General features: G+C 61.1%; 2 protein-coding genes across 6 annotated transcripts in view; both read left to right on the forward strand.

Annotated features, from left to right (window-relative positions):
- HNRNPUL1 (heterogeneous nuclear ribonucleoprotein U like 1) overlaps positions 1 to 927 on the forward strand; it is a 32,966-nt gene extending 32,039 nt beyond the window's left edge. For 4 of the 5 annotated variants that reach the window (XM_012930597.3, XM_058674799.1, XM_058674798.1 and 1 more), the window contains exon 15: positions 64 to 180. In XM_012930597.3, coding sequence (XP_012786051.3) covers positions 64 to 180 — 117 coding nt within the window. Of the gene's footprint in view, positions 1 to 63 lie in introns of all 5 variants that reach the window. The other variant, XM_004598001.4, reaches the window with a different exon arrangement.
- Positions 928 to 3,391: 2,464 nt separating this feature from the next.
- On the forward strand, positions 3,392 to 11,682 carry CCDC97 (coiled-coil domain containing 97). The gene is made up of 5 exons (XM_004598000.2): positions 3,392 to 3,499; positions 7,387 to 7,821; positions 9,154 to 9,429; positions 9,697 to 9,826; positions 11,035 to 11,682. Exons 1-5 carry the CDS (start codon positions 3,454 to 3,456, stop codon positions 11,153 to 11,155), a joined length of 1,008 nt encoding a protein of 335 aa, XP_004598057.1. The 5' UTR covers positions 3,392 to 3,453; the 3' UTR covers positions 11,156 to 11,682.
- The last annotated feature ends 3,940 nt before the right edge of the window (positions 11,683 to 15,622 follow it).

Here is a 15,622-nt window from a genome sequence, read left to right on the forward strand (position 1 = left end):
GGCCCGGGGTGGAGCCCCGTGTGCGGTGCAGTGGGTAACTTGGTGCTGTCGGTCTCTCTGCAGTACGCCCAGCAGTGGAACCAGTACTATCAGAGCCAGAGCCCGTGGCCACCCTACTACGGGAACTACGACTACGGGAGCTACTCTGGGAGCAGCCAGGGAGGCGCCAGCGCTCAGTAGCAAGCGCTCAGTAGCAGGCCTGTCCCTGAGGCCGCAGAGGCCCCCATGGCTTCCTCCACCAGCGCCACCTGGGCCCTGCACCCTGACGCCTCCTGGCTCCTCCAGGGCCGCCTCTGGCGGGGCCCTCCCCTGCGCAGGGCCGGGCATTTTTCTCTGGATTCAAACAGGCAACAGTACCTTTTACTTTGTTTGTCCCCTACCTCCCGCCTCTCCTCCGCTTCCTCCTGCCGCCTTTTTGATGGAAGACTTCCCCCAGGACTCCCCTCCCCTTGGTCAGCAGCGAGGCCGGGGTGCGGGGGAGGCCCCTCCTGGCCCCCACTCACCCGCCCCGCCCCTGGGCCTCCCAGGCCCTCCTGCAGTTGGTTGTAAACTCTTCCAGGAGCTGTTTTACTGTCTACTTTTCAGGATTAAAAAAATCAAAAACTTAAAAAAAAAAGTTTAAAAAGCAAAATACGGAGGGAGGAAGCAGTGACCTATTTTTTTGGTAATTATGCTTTTTTTAATGTTTAGAATCTGTCCGTTTTTACTGGGGGGCGGCCGCTGACATTTCATCGAGGTGACCCTTCCTTGGCCGAGGAAGAGCCGCACCCTCCACACACACCCCCAAACCGCAGGATCATCTTTAACCCGACTTTTTATACGACGTCTCAGTCCCCGTAACTGTGCACACGAGCTTCTGTGTTCAGTTGAATTGTAACTGCTTTTTGTATTTGGAGAGAGTGTGACTATTGAACTTGAAACCTTTTATTCTGGGCGTCTTGGTAGTTTCTGGTGGGATTCAGTGCGGGACGGGGAGGGGGAGGGAGGCCCCATCCCCTCTGGATGGGGCCCCGGGCGCCAGGCCTCAGCTCTGTCCCCACCGTGGTCCTCGAGGATTACTCCCCCCGACCTGTGTCTTTTAACAGGATTTTAACAAACTGCAGTTATTAAGAAACGTGTCTGCCCTGCTTGGTTCTTGTTTGGTTTCAGCAGATGACCTGGCACCCAGCCGGCAGGAAGCAGGTGGCATCCTGGAGAGCACCTGTAGCCGGCCTTGACTTTGGACAGCTCTCACTCATCACCGACTCCCTAAGGGACTTGGGGGCAGAAAACATCCCCTCAAACCCAGGGTCCCTCCTCAGTCTAAAATCCAACCAGCTCATTTCCAGTTCTCAATCCCAAAACCCTTCAGAAACTGAGATATTTATGTGAAAGGTTAGCATTATAGGAAGGTAGGAACAAAGATCTCCCACTCCCCAAATGACTGCAACAGCTAGGCCAGTCTGCCCTGTGTGTGTAGGGACCAGGCAGGGAGCTGTGAGCAGGGAGCTGCAGCGGTGGCAGGGCAGCGGGACTCCCAGTGGTGATGTCATGGGGTGCTGCCATCCTGTGTAACCCCCGTGAATGGACCTGTGTAGCTACAAAGCGCCTGTCTGCGCTGAGGGATAGGTGGGACTGATGCGGCCCTGGGTATGTCACAGCCGTGCCCCTCCGCCTGGCTGGGACAGGTGTGTTTGCCTGCCTCACAGCACATGACTCCCTCAGCTGCCCTAGAGCCTGGGCTCACTGGGCTCCCACTCCAGGTGACCTGCTCTGGGAGCCCCGCACCACCCCGCACAGCCACACCCCTCCACCTGGGCCTGCACAGCTGTCTGCCCTGCTTTAGACAGTATGTGACTGTCCCTCCATAGTCCTGTGGTCACAGCTCTCCTAGAGCCTGGGTTCCCGCTCCAGGCACCACATGGCCAGCTCTGAGAGCCCGGCCAGTGGGAAGGAAGGGCTGGAGAATGGAGCCATTACACCCCTGTACCATCCTGCCCCAGCTACTGCCCTGTCTCTGCTCCTGGTGAGGGACAAAGCAGGCCGGGGAGCAGCCAGTCCAGCCCCGGTCCCTTCCCTTGCTGGAGCTCAGCCATACAAAGCTGACTAGGCTCAAGGTCCAGGATGAGGCATCAACACCAGATGGTTCGGGGTCACCATCCCACAGGGACCCTAAACTTCCCTGGCCCTGCAGATCTCCCGATCCCGTGGGCCCTTGTGCTGTGCGGTGGCGCCCTCTGCTGGCCTCACCTGTGGCATGCCCTCCTTGGACGTGTTGCGCGGCCTGATGGGTCTCCAGGCCCAGGAGTGCAGTTCTTTTTTTTATTATTATTAGAAAGTCAGATTTACAGATGAGGAGTGACAGATCTGTCTGTTGATTCACTCCCCAGTTGGCAACAAGGCCATCAGAGCTGAGCCAATCCGAAACCAGGAGCTTCAGGTCTCCCCTGTGGGCACAGGGTCCCAAGGCCGTCCTCAACTGCTTTTCCAGGCCACAAGCAGGGAGCTGGGTGGGAAGGGGACAGCTGGGACACGAACCGGTGTCCATACAGGATCCCAGCAGGTACAAGGATTTAGCCACTAGGCTACTGCGCTGGGCTCCTTCCCGGCTGGCTGGCTCATTCCCAGTTCCCTCCTTGGGGGATGAAGTGGCCCGAGGTGCTTAATGCAGCTTGTTGAGGACCTTAAGCCCCGCATGACCCTGGTGGCCTCCCGGGCTTCTGGAACGCTCCCGCTGTGCAAGGTGGACATGCACACGGCCAGGGTTTGGCTCCTTGATCCCACAGCCCAGTCCGGCCTCGTGCGAGGGGGCGTGTCCCTGTTCCCGGCCGGGGTACATGCGCCTGCCGACACGAGGGGACCCTCAGCTGGCCCCCACAGACACGCGGGGGTCCTCAGCCGGTCCCCACGGACACGAGGGGGTCCTCAGCTGGCCTCCACAGACACGCGGGGGTCCAGCCCCCCAGCCCCCAGACACCAGGTGGCCCTCAGCTGGCCCCCGGCCCCGGCAGGGTCAGGATTAGGTGGCCCTCAGCGGGCCCGGCCGTCCTCCCCGCCCCTGCACCCCTGTCCGGGCTTGGCTTTCCTGACCGGCCCCACAGCGCAGCTCCAGGCCTTGGGAAGGGCTCCGCCAGCTGCTGCCGGAGTCACGGCCCGAGCAAATGGAGCGCGGCTCGGCCGGGAGAGGCTGACCGCGTCCCCCTCGCCTGGCGCCCCTCAGTGACCGCGTCCCCCTCGCCTGGCGCCCCTTAGTGACCGCGTCCCCATCGCCCGGCCACCTAAGGCTCCCTTGACCAACGGAGACACGCATGCGCACACGAAGAGCTCCTTTCAGCCCGGAACCTTAGTTTCTAGGTGTAGTGCAGCACCGACCCGGGAAACTTGCTCAGCCGGAAGTAACTGCCGAGGGCTGGCGGGCCGGGACTGAGTTTCGGAGCCCTCGGCGGCCGTTGCTAAGTCGGAGAGAAAGGCGCGATGGAGGCCGTGGCGACCGCGGCGGCGGCGTCGGGACCGGATGAGGGTGAGGCCCGGCCCACGCCGGGGCGGCGGGAGGGTGCAGCGGCGGCTTCGCTGGGAAGTGATTCCCCGGGAACGCGGAGGAAGGCGGACTCCTGAGGGAGGGACACCTGCCCTCCGCTCCAGCTGTCGGCCGTGCCCGGCCTCGGTCCTCTCTCTGGTCCCTCCAGACCCCGGCTTCCTCTGCTGTGCTGTCCCGGGGAGCCCCTGCCCGGCCTCGGTCCTGTCCCCAGCTCCCTCCAGCCTCCCTACACCTTCCGCCTCCCCCACCCCTCTCCTTTGCGTCTTCCATGTGTGTGTTCTCTCCACTCCTTTGGTTTTGCTCTTGGAGTCCTGTCCCATTGCTGTGTGAGCCATGGAGGGAAGCCTGGTCCCCCTCGCTGCACGGGGCCCCCTCCACCCCGCAGTTGCTGAGGGCAGGTAATCGGAACACGGAGGAGCCTGAAGGGTGTCATCCTTTTTTTTTTTTTTTTTTAAGATTTATTTACTTTTATTACAAAGTCAGATATACAGAGAGGCAGATCTTACGTCCGATGATTCACTCCCCAAGTGACCACAACGGCCGGTGCTGCACCGATCCGAAGCCGGGAACCAGGAACCTCTTCCAGGTCTCCCATATGGGTGCAGGGTCCCAAGGCTTTGGGCTGTCCTCGACTGCTTTCCAGCCCACAAGCAGGGAGCTGGATGGGAAGTGGAGCTGCCGGGATTAGAACTGGCGTCCATATGGGATCCCGACACGTTCAAAGCGAGGACTTTAGCTGCTAGGCCACGCCGCCGGGCCCGGCATCCGTTCTTTTATGTGCTTGAAACTTTCCGTTAAGCAAAAAACAAAAACCAGTTGAACCCTGACATGAAGCTATTTTTGCAAGATTTACTTTTTAATTTTTTGGTATAATTCTGCATAGTCTGGGATTCCCCGCTCCCCCCAATTTGGAAGATTTATTTGTATCGGAAAGGCGTGTTTACAGAGAGGAGACACATAGAAAAATGTCTCCCATCTGCTGGTTCACTCTGCAAGTGGCCGCAGCAGCCACAGCCAGAGCTGAGCTGATCCAAAACCAGGAGCCAGGAGCTTCTTCCGGGTCTTCCAGGCAGGTGCAGACTCCCAAGACTTTGGGCCATCCTCGACTGCTTTTCCTAGGCCACAAGCAGGGAGCTAGATGGGAAGTGGAACAGCCAGGCCATGAACCAGCACCCACATGGGATCTATGGTTTCCAAGGGGAGGATTAGCCACTTGAGCCATCACACTGGCCCCTAAAATGAAGACCCTAGTGTTTCCAGCCTATGCTGCCTTCCAGAGCAGAGCCAGAGCGCCACCAAAGCCCAGTGCTGCACAGACAACTCTGCTTCCTGCCCCCACCACCTCTGCAGTGTGGCTTCCTGGTAGGTCAGACCTTTCTCTTACTAGACTACCTGGAGGGTTTGTTGACATTCCACCCCCTCCCCCAACCCTCTCCCCTTCTGTGACTGTCCCACTTGCTTCTAGCCTTCAAATGTGTTTTGTGCCATGGCCACTGTAACAGGTGACTGCCTACTGGGTTTATCTGCGAGCAAGCTGGACGGGAAGAGCTCCCATCCATTGGGTCACTCCCCGGATGCCCAAAATAGCCGCCACGGAAGCCCAATCCAGGTGTGCTACGTGGAAACGGAAGTTGAGCGCAGCGTGAGCCCACACTGCTGCCTGCCCGGGTCTGTGTTCACAGGAAGCTGGGAGTGGAAGCCAGTAATTGAAGCTAGGCACTCTGATATGATATGATATAATATAATATATCAGACTATATATTATATATATGTATGTTAAGGCAGAGCTAGAGAGAGGTCTTCCATCCACTAGTTCGCTCCCCAATTGGCCACAATAGCCGGGGCTGGGCCAGCTGGTTCAAAGCCAGAAGCCAGGAGCTTCTTCCGGACCGGACCTCCTGTGTGGATTCAGAAGCTCAAGCGCCTGGACCATCTTCTGCCTTCCCAGGCTGTCAGCAAGGAGCTGGATAGGAAGTGGAGCAGCTGGGACCAGAACCAGTGCCCATATGGGATGCCAGCACCAGAAACAGATTTGTGCACTACCACGACCTGGCATTCTAACCACTAGGCAGGATGCCCACTCCCCTTCCTTCCTGGCTACTTTCGAGGGGCTTTGCCACCCGTGTCCCATGTCCCTAACAGACCTCAGCGTCTTTCCCCGCACCTGCTCCTCCCCAGGGCCCTGTCTTGGGGAGTCTGACGGTTCTCCAGTCTGGAGCCCTGGACACCTCCCGCAGTCCTTGCCCTGCTCCCACTGGTTTGTCAACTCCGTGACTGGACTCCCCTGCACCCATAAGCCTTGCCCCTGGGGTCCCCAGCCACCTGAAGGCCTTGTTCCTACTTGGCACCACGGGCTGCAGCCTCTCGCCAAGGTTTGCCCCTCACTCAGCATTCTGCCGACTCTGCCTATTGCGTCTTTGATCTGGATTGTCTGCTAGCCAGCCGTGCTCCGAGTGGGATCCTCCCCCCGCCGTGGAGGGCTCACCTGTCAGAGCTGAAGTGCAGCGGGCAAGTACAGGGAAGGGACAGCTTAGTGACTGGGTGACCAAGTGAAGAGTGGGGGACTGAGTGGATCAGCGGGCTGGACCCCAAGGTCTTCACTCAGCTGCTCTCTGCCTCGAACTCTCTTCCGGCAGACATCTTGGGTCCCTGTCCTTCACTATTTGGATCTCTACACGTATGTCGCTTTTTGCCAAGGACTTCTCTGACCCTTGTATTTAAATGAGAAAAAGAATCTTTTAAATTGCAGCCTCATGGCCTCGTTGGAGTGCCTGAGTCTGAGGTCCAGCCTCCTGGACAGGTTCCAGGGGGCAGCCATGCTGGCTCAGGTCCCTCCCACTCAGTGGGAGGCTAGGATTGGTGTTCTGGCTCCTGGCCTGGGTGTGGCCTGGCTGTAGCAGCTGTTGTAGCAGTTGGGCAGTGAACAAGATGTGAGGGTTCTGTCGTGCCTCTTTCTCCCTCAGATAAGTGAACACATGTAGGAGTGGGCTCTTGGCCAGCATGTTGGTCACTCCTTGGAACACCCCCATTCCACGCCACAGTACCTGGCTCAAGTCCTGGCTTCCCTGCTTCCTGCTGCTGTAGATCCTGGGCAGCAGGTGTGGCAATGGAGGACATGGGCGTCTGTGACCCACCCACCCACGAGGGAGACCTGGATGAAGTTCCAGGCTCTTGGTGTTGGCCTGGCCTGAGCACATGGAGATGTGGGTATGCCTTTCCCTTCCCTGTCCTTCTCCCCTCTTCCCTCTCTTTCAAATGAAGTGAAAATATGTTTTTCAAAAGCTTTACTTATTTTTATTGGAAAAGCAGATTTATGAAGAGAAGGAGAGACAGATCTTCTGTCTGATGGTTCATTCCCCAAATGGCTGCAACAGTCAGAACTGAGCAGAACTGAAGCCAAGAGCTAGGAGTTCTTCCGGGTCTCCCACACAGGTGCAGGGTCCCAAGGCTTTGGGCCGTCCTCCACTGCTTTCCTAGGCCACAGGCAGGGAGCTGGATGGGAAGTGGAACAGCCAGGACACGAACTGTTGAGTGCCTTTATGGGATTCTAGTGCTTGTAGGTGGAGGATTAGCCAATTGAGCCATTGTGCCGGGCCCCCAAATAAATTTTTTAATAATGAATAAAATTTTAAAATTGCAGCCTCTCCATCTGTCTCCTGTTGACTCTTCCCCTTCTGGCTCTGGGAAGCATCCAACATATTGTGTGTGTTGAATAACTACATTGTCAATTGTCTATGCTCCCCAACTTGACTGTCAGCCCCTTGCTTAAGATGGCACAGAAGTGTCCAGAACACAACAGGTGCTCAGGAAAGGGGAGGAAGAAGCTCCTGGCCTGTCTTTCCCTGAGCTTATTCCTTCTCTCTTCCCAGGCTGCACGGAGCCCAGACCTGGGCACTGGGGGGAGCTGAGCCCCCAAAAGAAGACGGAAGCAGTGGAGGGCGAGTCAGGGAGCGTGGAGAGTGACACCCCTGCAGCCGAGCACCCGGCAGTGAGTGCCATGCTGCGTGCCGTGGCTGCCAGCCCCCTGCCCGTGTGTAGCCAGCAGCAGGGCGAGCCTGACCTGACTGAGCGGGAGAAGGTTGCCATCCTGCGGCAGCTGTACCATGAGAAGCCACTTGTGTTCCTGGAACGCTTCCGCACCGGGCTCCGTGAGGAACACCTGACCTGCTTTAGCCACCTGCGTGGGGATCACCGTGCAGACTTCTACTGTGCCGAAGTGGCCCGGCAGGGCAGTGCCCGGCCCCGTACCCTGCGTACCCGCCTGCGGAACCGGCGCTACGCTGCCCTGCGTGAGCTCATCCAAGGTGGGGAGGGCGGAGCTAGGCAGAAACAAGGATTTGGGAGCAGGCTCAGGCTCCAGGCAGACAGACGTGCGAGCTCAGCACGCACAGAAGCAGTGGGGCAGGTGGCCCCGGTGGCAGCTCTGAGGTCATGGGACATCGCAGGGAGCACCCACCGTCACTGGGGCCAGGCGAGCGCTGCCTCACTGCACACAGGGGGGGTGCATCTGTGGCCTTGGGGGATGTTGTCTTCTTTTTTTAACTTATTGTTTATTTGCTGAATGACCACCAAGGCCAGGACTGGGCCAGGGTGGAGCCTGGAGCTTGTTCTGGGTTGCCCATGTGGGTGCAGGGCTTCGAGGCCCTTGAGCTATGCTCTGCTGCTTTGGCAGGCCATTGGCAGGGAGCTGAATGGGAAGTGGAACAGCTGGGACGCTGTCCCCACATGGGGTGCCAGTGTTACAGGCAGTGGCCCCCTTTGGGACATCCTGAACAGGACAGGGTGACAGCCACGAATGAGACCCTGATGCCTTTCTGACCACAACTTCACTGAGCGTCTTTGTGGCCACAGACATGGCAGCCAGGGAAAAGCGCCATGAAGGCAGTAAAGTTAGCCAAACACCAGTCGGGGAAAGGCCCTGAGGAAGCGTGTGACATGGGAAGGCAGGCAGGGGATGGCAGTGGAAGGGGCGAGAGAGGGAGGGCTCAGTGGCAGAGCGGGGAAGGGGGAGTGATCTGAGCCAGGGCAAGAGGAATAGGAAGTTTGGTAGAAGATGCTGGAAACAGAAGTGGGATTGAGACAGAGCAGGGCTGAGGGAGCAAGCTAGACGGGCTTGGGCACAGACCCCAGTGCTGCGGGGTCTCAGCCTGGGGTTAGGACCTGAGTAGGGGCCGGGGACAGGTGTGGTGGCCGTCAGAGGGACAGAACCAGCCCTGCAGACACTTCCAGGGAAGACGCATGGGGCACGGGTGGACAAGCCTGGCCCCCACAAAGGGTGCAGCGGAGTATCCGGGTGGGAGAGAGGTCAGAGCTGGGGCCTGCAGCCACCCTGTGGGCAGAGGCACCGCTAGACCTGATCCCAGGTCCACGTGGGTGCGTGCACGTCCCTGTGGAACAGTGCATGTGTGTGATTCGCAGCTGGGCCAGGGCTCAACGGTGCGCATGCCCTGCCTGCATGGTCCGCGTGCCACCGCTCAGGCACAGCTGGCTGTGGGCTGCTGGCCTCTCCTGGCTCTGAGGCTGCCCCTGCGCATGCCCGGGTGGATGTTCACAGCTCAGGCCCGTGGTTCTGCATACCTGAGCATGCCCACGTCTACTGAGAAATGCTCACCGCACGCCCTTGCATCTCTGCACAGCGGGGGAGTACTTCAGCGACGAGCAGATGCGGCTCCGGGCCCCACTGCTGTACGAGCAGTACATCGGGCAGTACCTCAGCCAGGAAGAACTCAGCGCCCGTGCCCCAATCCAGCCCCCCAAGCCCGGCGCCCCCGGCACTCCTGCCTGCCCGCTCTCCGATCTGCTGCTCCAGTCCTACCAGGAGCGGGAGCTGCAGCAGCGACTGCTCCAGCAGCAGGAGGAAGAGGAGGCCTGCTTGGAGGAGGAGGAAGAGGAGGAGGACAGTGATGAGGAAGGTGAGGGCCAGGAGCAGAGGGACCCAGCATCCAGTCATAGGCCTGGCCCTGAGCCCCGAGCACCCTCCCAAGCTCTCCCACGTCCCTGTCCCAACCCCTCGAGTGCCCAGTGCTTCCCTCACCCTGCGGTGGCCAGAGCACTGTACGGGCATCGTGTAGCTGAAGTGTGTGCCCCCGAGGGGCAGGGCAGGGAGGCTCAGGCCCACATTCACCCCAGTGCTGCTCCAGTGCCCTGCTCACATGCCCACTGTGGTGTCCCCACTGCAGATGAGCGGTCTGGCAAAGACTCGGAGGCCTGGGTCCCTGACTCGGAGGAGAGGCTGATCCTGCGGGAGGAGTTCACCAGCCGCATGCACCAGCGCTTCCTGGATGGCAAAGATGGCGACTTTGACTACAGGTGCTCTGGGGTCCCCGGCCCCCCCACACCCTGGTGAGCCGGATCAGCCAAGCAACGTGGTTGCTTTGAACCAGGCCCTCAGCCAGGAGAGGCGTGGGCTGCCCTTGGCACTGCAGATGGCAGCAGCCCAACAGGAGGCTGCTCCCAAAGCCCTCTGTGTCCACCACCTCCACCCGCCTCAGGCTGCAGGAAGTAGCCCTGGCAGGGTTAAAGCTTATGCCAGGGCTTTGCGGGGACCCACCATGCCAGCTGTCCATTTTCCAGAGAGACCTGGGCAGAGACACCTAGGCCACCTGCCCAGGAAAAGCATGGGCCACGCGGTCAAGGACGCAGGGTCAGAGGGAAATGGCTTCATCAGCAGAGGGAGTCCTGCCTGCGGTTGGGAGCAGCGGCCTGGCAGCACACACTGTCCCTGCCTCCAGGACTGTGGCCTGGGAACGGTGCCACCTGGAGCAGGTGTGGTGGGTATCATGGTATCCATCACTGGGGCGCCTGTACACAGAGCATCCCGACCCATTTGGGGATCCCCCGGCTGAGGGGTCTGATAAATCTACCCCTAGCCGCAGCGCAGCTTCCCAGAGCCCCCAGCAGGGTACCCAGCTCATGGGATCCCTTGGCAAGTGACACCACCGCTGCCGACAAGCCAGGTACCCACAAGGGCAGCAGTGGCCTGCCAGGTCCTCGTGTACAGTGAGCCAACATGTGCCTGGCGTCTGCCCAGCCCAAGCTCGGGAAAAGCAGGGAACCAAACCAAGGAGAGGTCTTCCTGTCCAGAGCGGGTCCCCTGCAGTGAGGGCAATGGAGAAAGGAAGCAGGGTGGGAAGGCTCGGCCAGGCGAGGAGGCAACCTGTGGGGCAGGAAGAGCGCCGGGGTGGTGGGGGTGGTCAGAGCACCCTGTGTGGGGTCCACTGAGTGGCAGGGAGTGGAGTTGTGTCCCTGGCCCCGGGGCCCGGCTGGGAGCAGACCCCGGCTGTGCCGATCAAGTGGCTACAGTACCCCAGGAGGCAGAATTGCCCTGTTGGGGTTCCCTGTCACCGGATCTTCCTGCGCTTTGAGAAAGCCAACTTTCTATGAAACGTGATTTGGAAGACGCATCCTTTTGCTGTAAGCCCTGAGGCCTTATGCCCCCCTCTGCGGCCAACTGTCACAGCGCTAAAGGCCTCTGACCTAGGGAGGTCCCAGGCCGTGACCGTCTTGCCCCTCCACAGCACCGTGGATGACAACCCTGACCTGGACAACCTGGACATTGTGGCCCGGGACGAGGAGGAGCGCTATTTTGACGAGGAGGAGCCTGAGGATGCCCCCAGCCCCGAACCAGACGGCGACTGATAGCTACCACCCTCCCCTGCCCAGCAGAGCCACTGCTGCGGGCCAGGCCCGGTGACTACAGGGGAGCCAGCGCTCCCATCTGCTGGTGCCTCTGATCTGGCCCACCCCTTCTGTTTCTGGATCCCCTTCTCTCCTTCCTCCCCTCTCCCAGGCTGTGTGTGTGTGTGTCTCCCCTTTTGTCCCTCTCTGTCTTGGGCCCATTGTGCAAGACCTCCCCATGACAGCCAGCATGGCTCTTCGGGGCGTGTCCGTGTCACTGCCAGTTTCATCTCTTGGCCCATGCTTCCTGCCCGTGGTTTCCGTTTTTCCCCAGTCACGGTGTCTTTCCCTTATCTCCCCCCACCCCAAGCCCTCTGCTCCCCCAGCCCTGGCTGTCAGGGCACAGGCCTGGCACATGCCCTTGTCTCCCTCAGGACCCAGGCTGGTAAGAAGTTGGGCAGGCCTGGGGGGGCCTGCCAGCTTGGGAGGGAGGGGAGAGTCCCCCTTCCCAGCCCCAGCAGCCCCACTCTGCCCAGCCACAATTTTCCCTTCCTCTGCCTCCCTCTCCCCCAGTTTACACTCCCCCAATCCACACAGGCTGTTATCAGGGCCCTGAGTCATCCCACACAGCCCGCCCAGCCTCCCTGCCCCCAGCCCGCCACAGGGCCGGCCCCGGGAGCCCCCTGCCGCCCTGGGCTAATGGGAGCCAGATGGCTGCCTGGTGACTCAGCCACCGGCCTGTGGGAACCCAGGCAACCTGCCTTCCCATGCCGCGCACCCCTCTGTTCCCCCAGCACAGGGGGAACTGGTGGCTACTGTGGGAATGGGTGGCATCAGCCAGGGGTCAGCCAGGCTGGGCCTGGGGATCCCTGGCTCCTCTGAGAGAATGGTGGCAGCCTGGCCATGCCAGCCCCTCCAGGTCACCTCCTGGGCTCCTGCTCTGACCCCAGGCTCAGATGTAGGTCAGCCCAAATTTGGAAGCAAAGGCAGTGAGAGGCAGGAGAGAGGTCACGGCCGAGCCCGGGCCGCCCTGGATCAGGGGCCTGGCACCACACCACAAGACAGACCCCTGGACTGGGGACCCCAGCTCCTCCCTGATGGTCAGGGAGGTCCGGTGTGGAGGAACTGCGGGCCCAAGAAGTGAAGTCTGGGGATCCTAGGTCTGGAACCATTCTGTCATCCAAGGAGGGGAAGATGGGAGAAGGGTCCACACTGGGCATGGCAGTGCAGACCCCTCATGTGCCAGCCCCTAGTGGTCAGGACCTGGCAGTGCTGATCCCTCCCCAGACTCCAGGCTGGTGCACCAGGGACTGAGCGAGAGGTGGGCGGCCATCACCTAGGCGCTGGCGCTTGTCCCGCAGTGTGGGAGACCGGGGCGTGGTCTGTCATCTGATCATTAAATCTCTTAAGATAGACTGCGCTGGCCAGAAATGTTACTTTTTTCCTCTTTTTTTTTTTTTTAAGAAAAGAAACGAGAGCCACAGCAGTTGAGTCAGAGTTAGGGTTAGTCAGATGGTCCAGACGGGAGCGTCTGGCTGAGACCGAGGCGGGGCCAGCCCAGGGACAGGGATTAGACAGGGAGACAGGAAGAGAGCTGGGGACTCCAGGGATCTCTGCCTCCAGGCAGCTGACCCTGCGGATCCCACGGTGCGGACTCCCTGGCCTGGGGTGGGAGGAGAGGCTGAGTCAGGGAGGCTGGCCTGCTGGGGAGAGCCCCTTGGTGGCACCCGGCCCCCGCCTCCGTGTCGCCTGCTTGTCCTGGCCCAGCCATTCCCTCCCGTCTGCCCACCCCCCCGCCCTTGGCGACTGACACCTTTGCGTCCCTGTGTTCTACCGAAGCTGCTGCCGGCCACTCCTGTCCCCTGAGCCTGCCCTGCGCTGGCTCCTCTGCCTTCCACCCCCCCCTTCACACTCAGCCCCTGCCCCGCTCTGGCTGCCAGCAGCTCCCCTAGCCCTGTGCCCACTGCCTCTCCCACCTCTGTCATTCTCTCCGCCGCTGTCACCGCCTCTGTCCCCCCATGCCTTGCTCCGCGGACGCGTCCCCTCCTGCCCCGGTCTTTGCTCTCATATTTTCCTACCCCTCCCTGGCTCCTGATTGGCCCTCCCTCCCCAACCCCAGCCTGTCTGCTAGGCACATCCAGGGCAGAGTTGCACTGCACTCCATAGTGAGGGTCGCTGCCCCCACACAGGAGGGGTGCGGCCAGGCTGTGGCAGTAGTCTGGCCAGAGGGAAGCATCTGTGCGGTGGCCTGGTCACTCCTGCCCCCAGGACCTGCTGGGCCGAGGCCTCCCCCGGGCTGGGGCCAAGTAAACACAGTGGTAGGCAGCCTAGGATATTTATACCGAGGGCCGGGCGCAGGGCCAGTGCCCACCACAGCCCCTGCCCTGCCCACTGCCGCAGCCAGCCCACGTCAGCGTGGCACCAGCCAGCAAGGGGACACACCGCAGACACAGCCTCCACTCAGCACTGAGGCCAGTGGGCGCCAGTGGCTCACGGTGCCAAAGGCAGGCGTCATGGGATGAGAAGGACCCAGCCCCCTCCCCGCTGCGCCTGCTAACACCAGCAAGCAGGGCAGACCCACACCGCAGCCGCAGGGGAACACACAGCCTGCCCTCAGGCAATGCCAGAGCGCCTCAACACCCCAACCACCGGCCCACAGGCACCACCTGCTCATCCAGACCCACACACAGGACCCGGCCAGCCCCTGGGATGGACACACACAGGCACGCGGTTCACCAAGTTTACCCAGAAATGACTGGCCCAGACACACTGTGTAAGAAACGGAAACACCTGCACTTCAAGATGCACTAGTGTACACCCCAGACGAGCTGTGGTGATGCGGAGGGCCAGCTGGGGCACAGAACATCCCAGACCTGAGGTGCACATGTGCACACAGCAGCCTGGCTGGGCCCACCGTGACAGGCGTACAGCCAGACACAGGAAGGGGACCAGCTGGCTGCACAGAGGGTACACGGGCCTCGCAGTGCCTCAAACTTCCACACAGAAGATGGCCACCCAAGGACACGGGGGAGGGGCTCCCTTGCCCTTCCCTCCAGGCCCCCTCCAGCTGACCCCTCAAAGTAGGAGGGGCAGGAAGGCCTCAGCTAGCCTCCCCCAGCCGCTTCCTGCCCCATGGGGGCAGGACGGGAAGCTGGGGCTCCAGCCGGAAGCCAGGCTCCCCACCTCCCATGACTTCCCCAGCAACCCACAGAGGCAGGGGTGGTGAGAGAGCAGGGCGCCCCGCACCCTGGGCCCTGTCCCTGCAGCGGGCAGGGGACAGACTTGTCCAGACGGGGCTGGGCCACCCAGCAGGCCAGGGTGGCAGGGCAGGGGCTGTGTGCACACTCGGCAGGGGAAGGTGCTGAGCCCATGGTTTCACAGGCCGCAGGCCGCCAGCTCCGTCAGAGCAGGGCAGGTGGGCGGGGCTGTCACGGGGCCTGCAGGGCTGGGCCCCGGGGGTGTGTCTGCGAGGGTGGGAGCTGCTTCGTCTGGGACCCTGGGTGTGACAGTGTCTGGCTGTGACGGGGTCGCTGCAGTCTGCGGGGCCACATGGTACTCCCCAGGCCAGGTCTGAGTGTGGTAAGGCGTGAGGTCAGACAGTGGGCACGGCCCGCTGGCCCTCTGTGTGATGCCAGGGTCAGACCTCCGAGCATGGCGTGGGTGGGGCTGTGACAGGGTCAAACCATGACCGTGACCCCGTGGAGGATGTTTTTGTAATCGTTGGTGGGCCGGTTTCCTGCCGGGGCTCTGAAGCGTGTTTGTGTGCCACAGTGTCTGTCTGGTGCAGTGGTTGGGAGTGTGACTGGATGGGGTGTTTTTAGTGACTCTTGAGCTCGTTCCGTGTTGAAGGCCCCTTCTGGGGAAACTCCAAAGCTACACATGCCTCTCTTCTCGGCACCTGTGCACATGTGTGCTGTCACTGCGGCCAGGAGTCCCAGGCCATGTGTCTGCGTGTCTGTAATGTGTGTGTGGCTGTAGGACTGTGTGTATGGGGGGATGTGTGGTTGTGGGTTACTGTCCACCCTGTGTGTGTCTGCCTTACTGGGCTGCCTTGCCTGCTGTCACTGCTGTGTCTGCCTGTGTGGCCAGGCCTCAGAGGTGTCCCCACACATGAAGCTGGGGCAGGAAGAGCCCCATTCCAAGCCCAGGACCACACCCAGCCCCCAGTGAGCTGGAAGGCAGAGGACCCTGAGCACGTGGCTTGGCGGAGCAGCCAGGCAGGGGCCCCTGGGCCTGAGAACTCAGAGGGGGAAGTCTCCTGGGAAGGGGAAGTGGGAACGAGTTCACCGGCAAGGCCACAGCAGGCAGCAGGGGCCGTGGTGCTGTGGGTGCCGCCTGCCACACCCCCGTGTCCAGGCTCAGCGGCTGCCCTTCCCACTTAGCTTCCCACCAATGCACCTGGCAGGGCAGCTGAAGATGGGCCCAGCGGCCGGGCTCCTACCCCATGTAGGAGACCCAGATGGTAGTATTCTTGGCTTTTGGCTTCAG

Source organism: Ochotona princeps, chromosome 16 (assembly GCF_030435755.1).
Source record: "Ochotona princeps isolate mOchPri1 chromosome 16, mOchPri1.hap1, whole genome shotgun sequence".
Classification (NCBI taxonomy): domain Eukaryota; kingdom Metazoa; phylum Chordata; class Mammalia; order Lagomorpha; family Ochotonidae; genus Ochotona; species Ochotona princeps.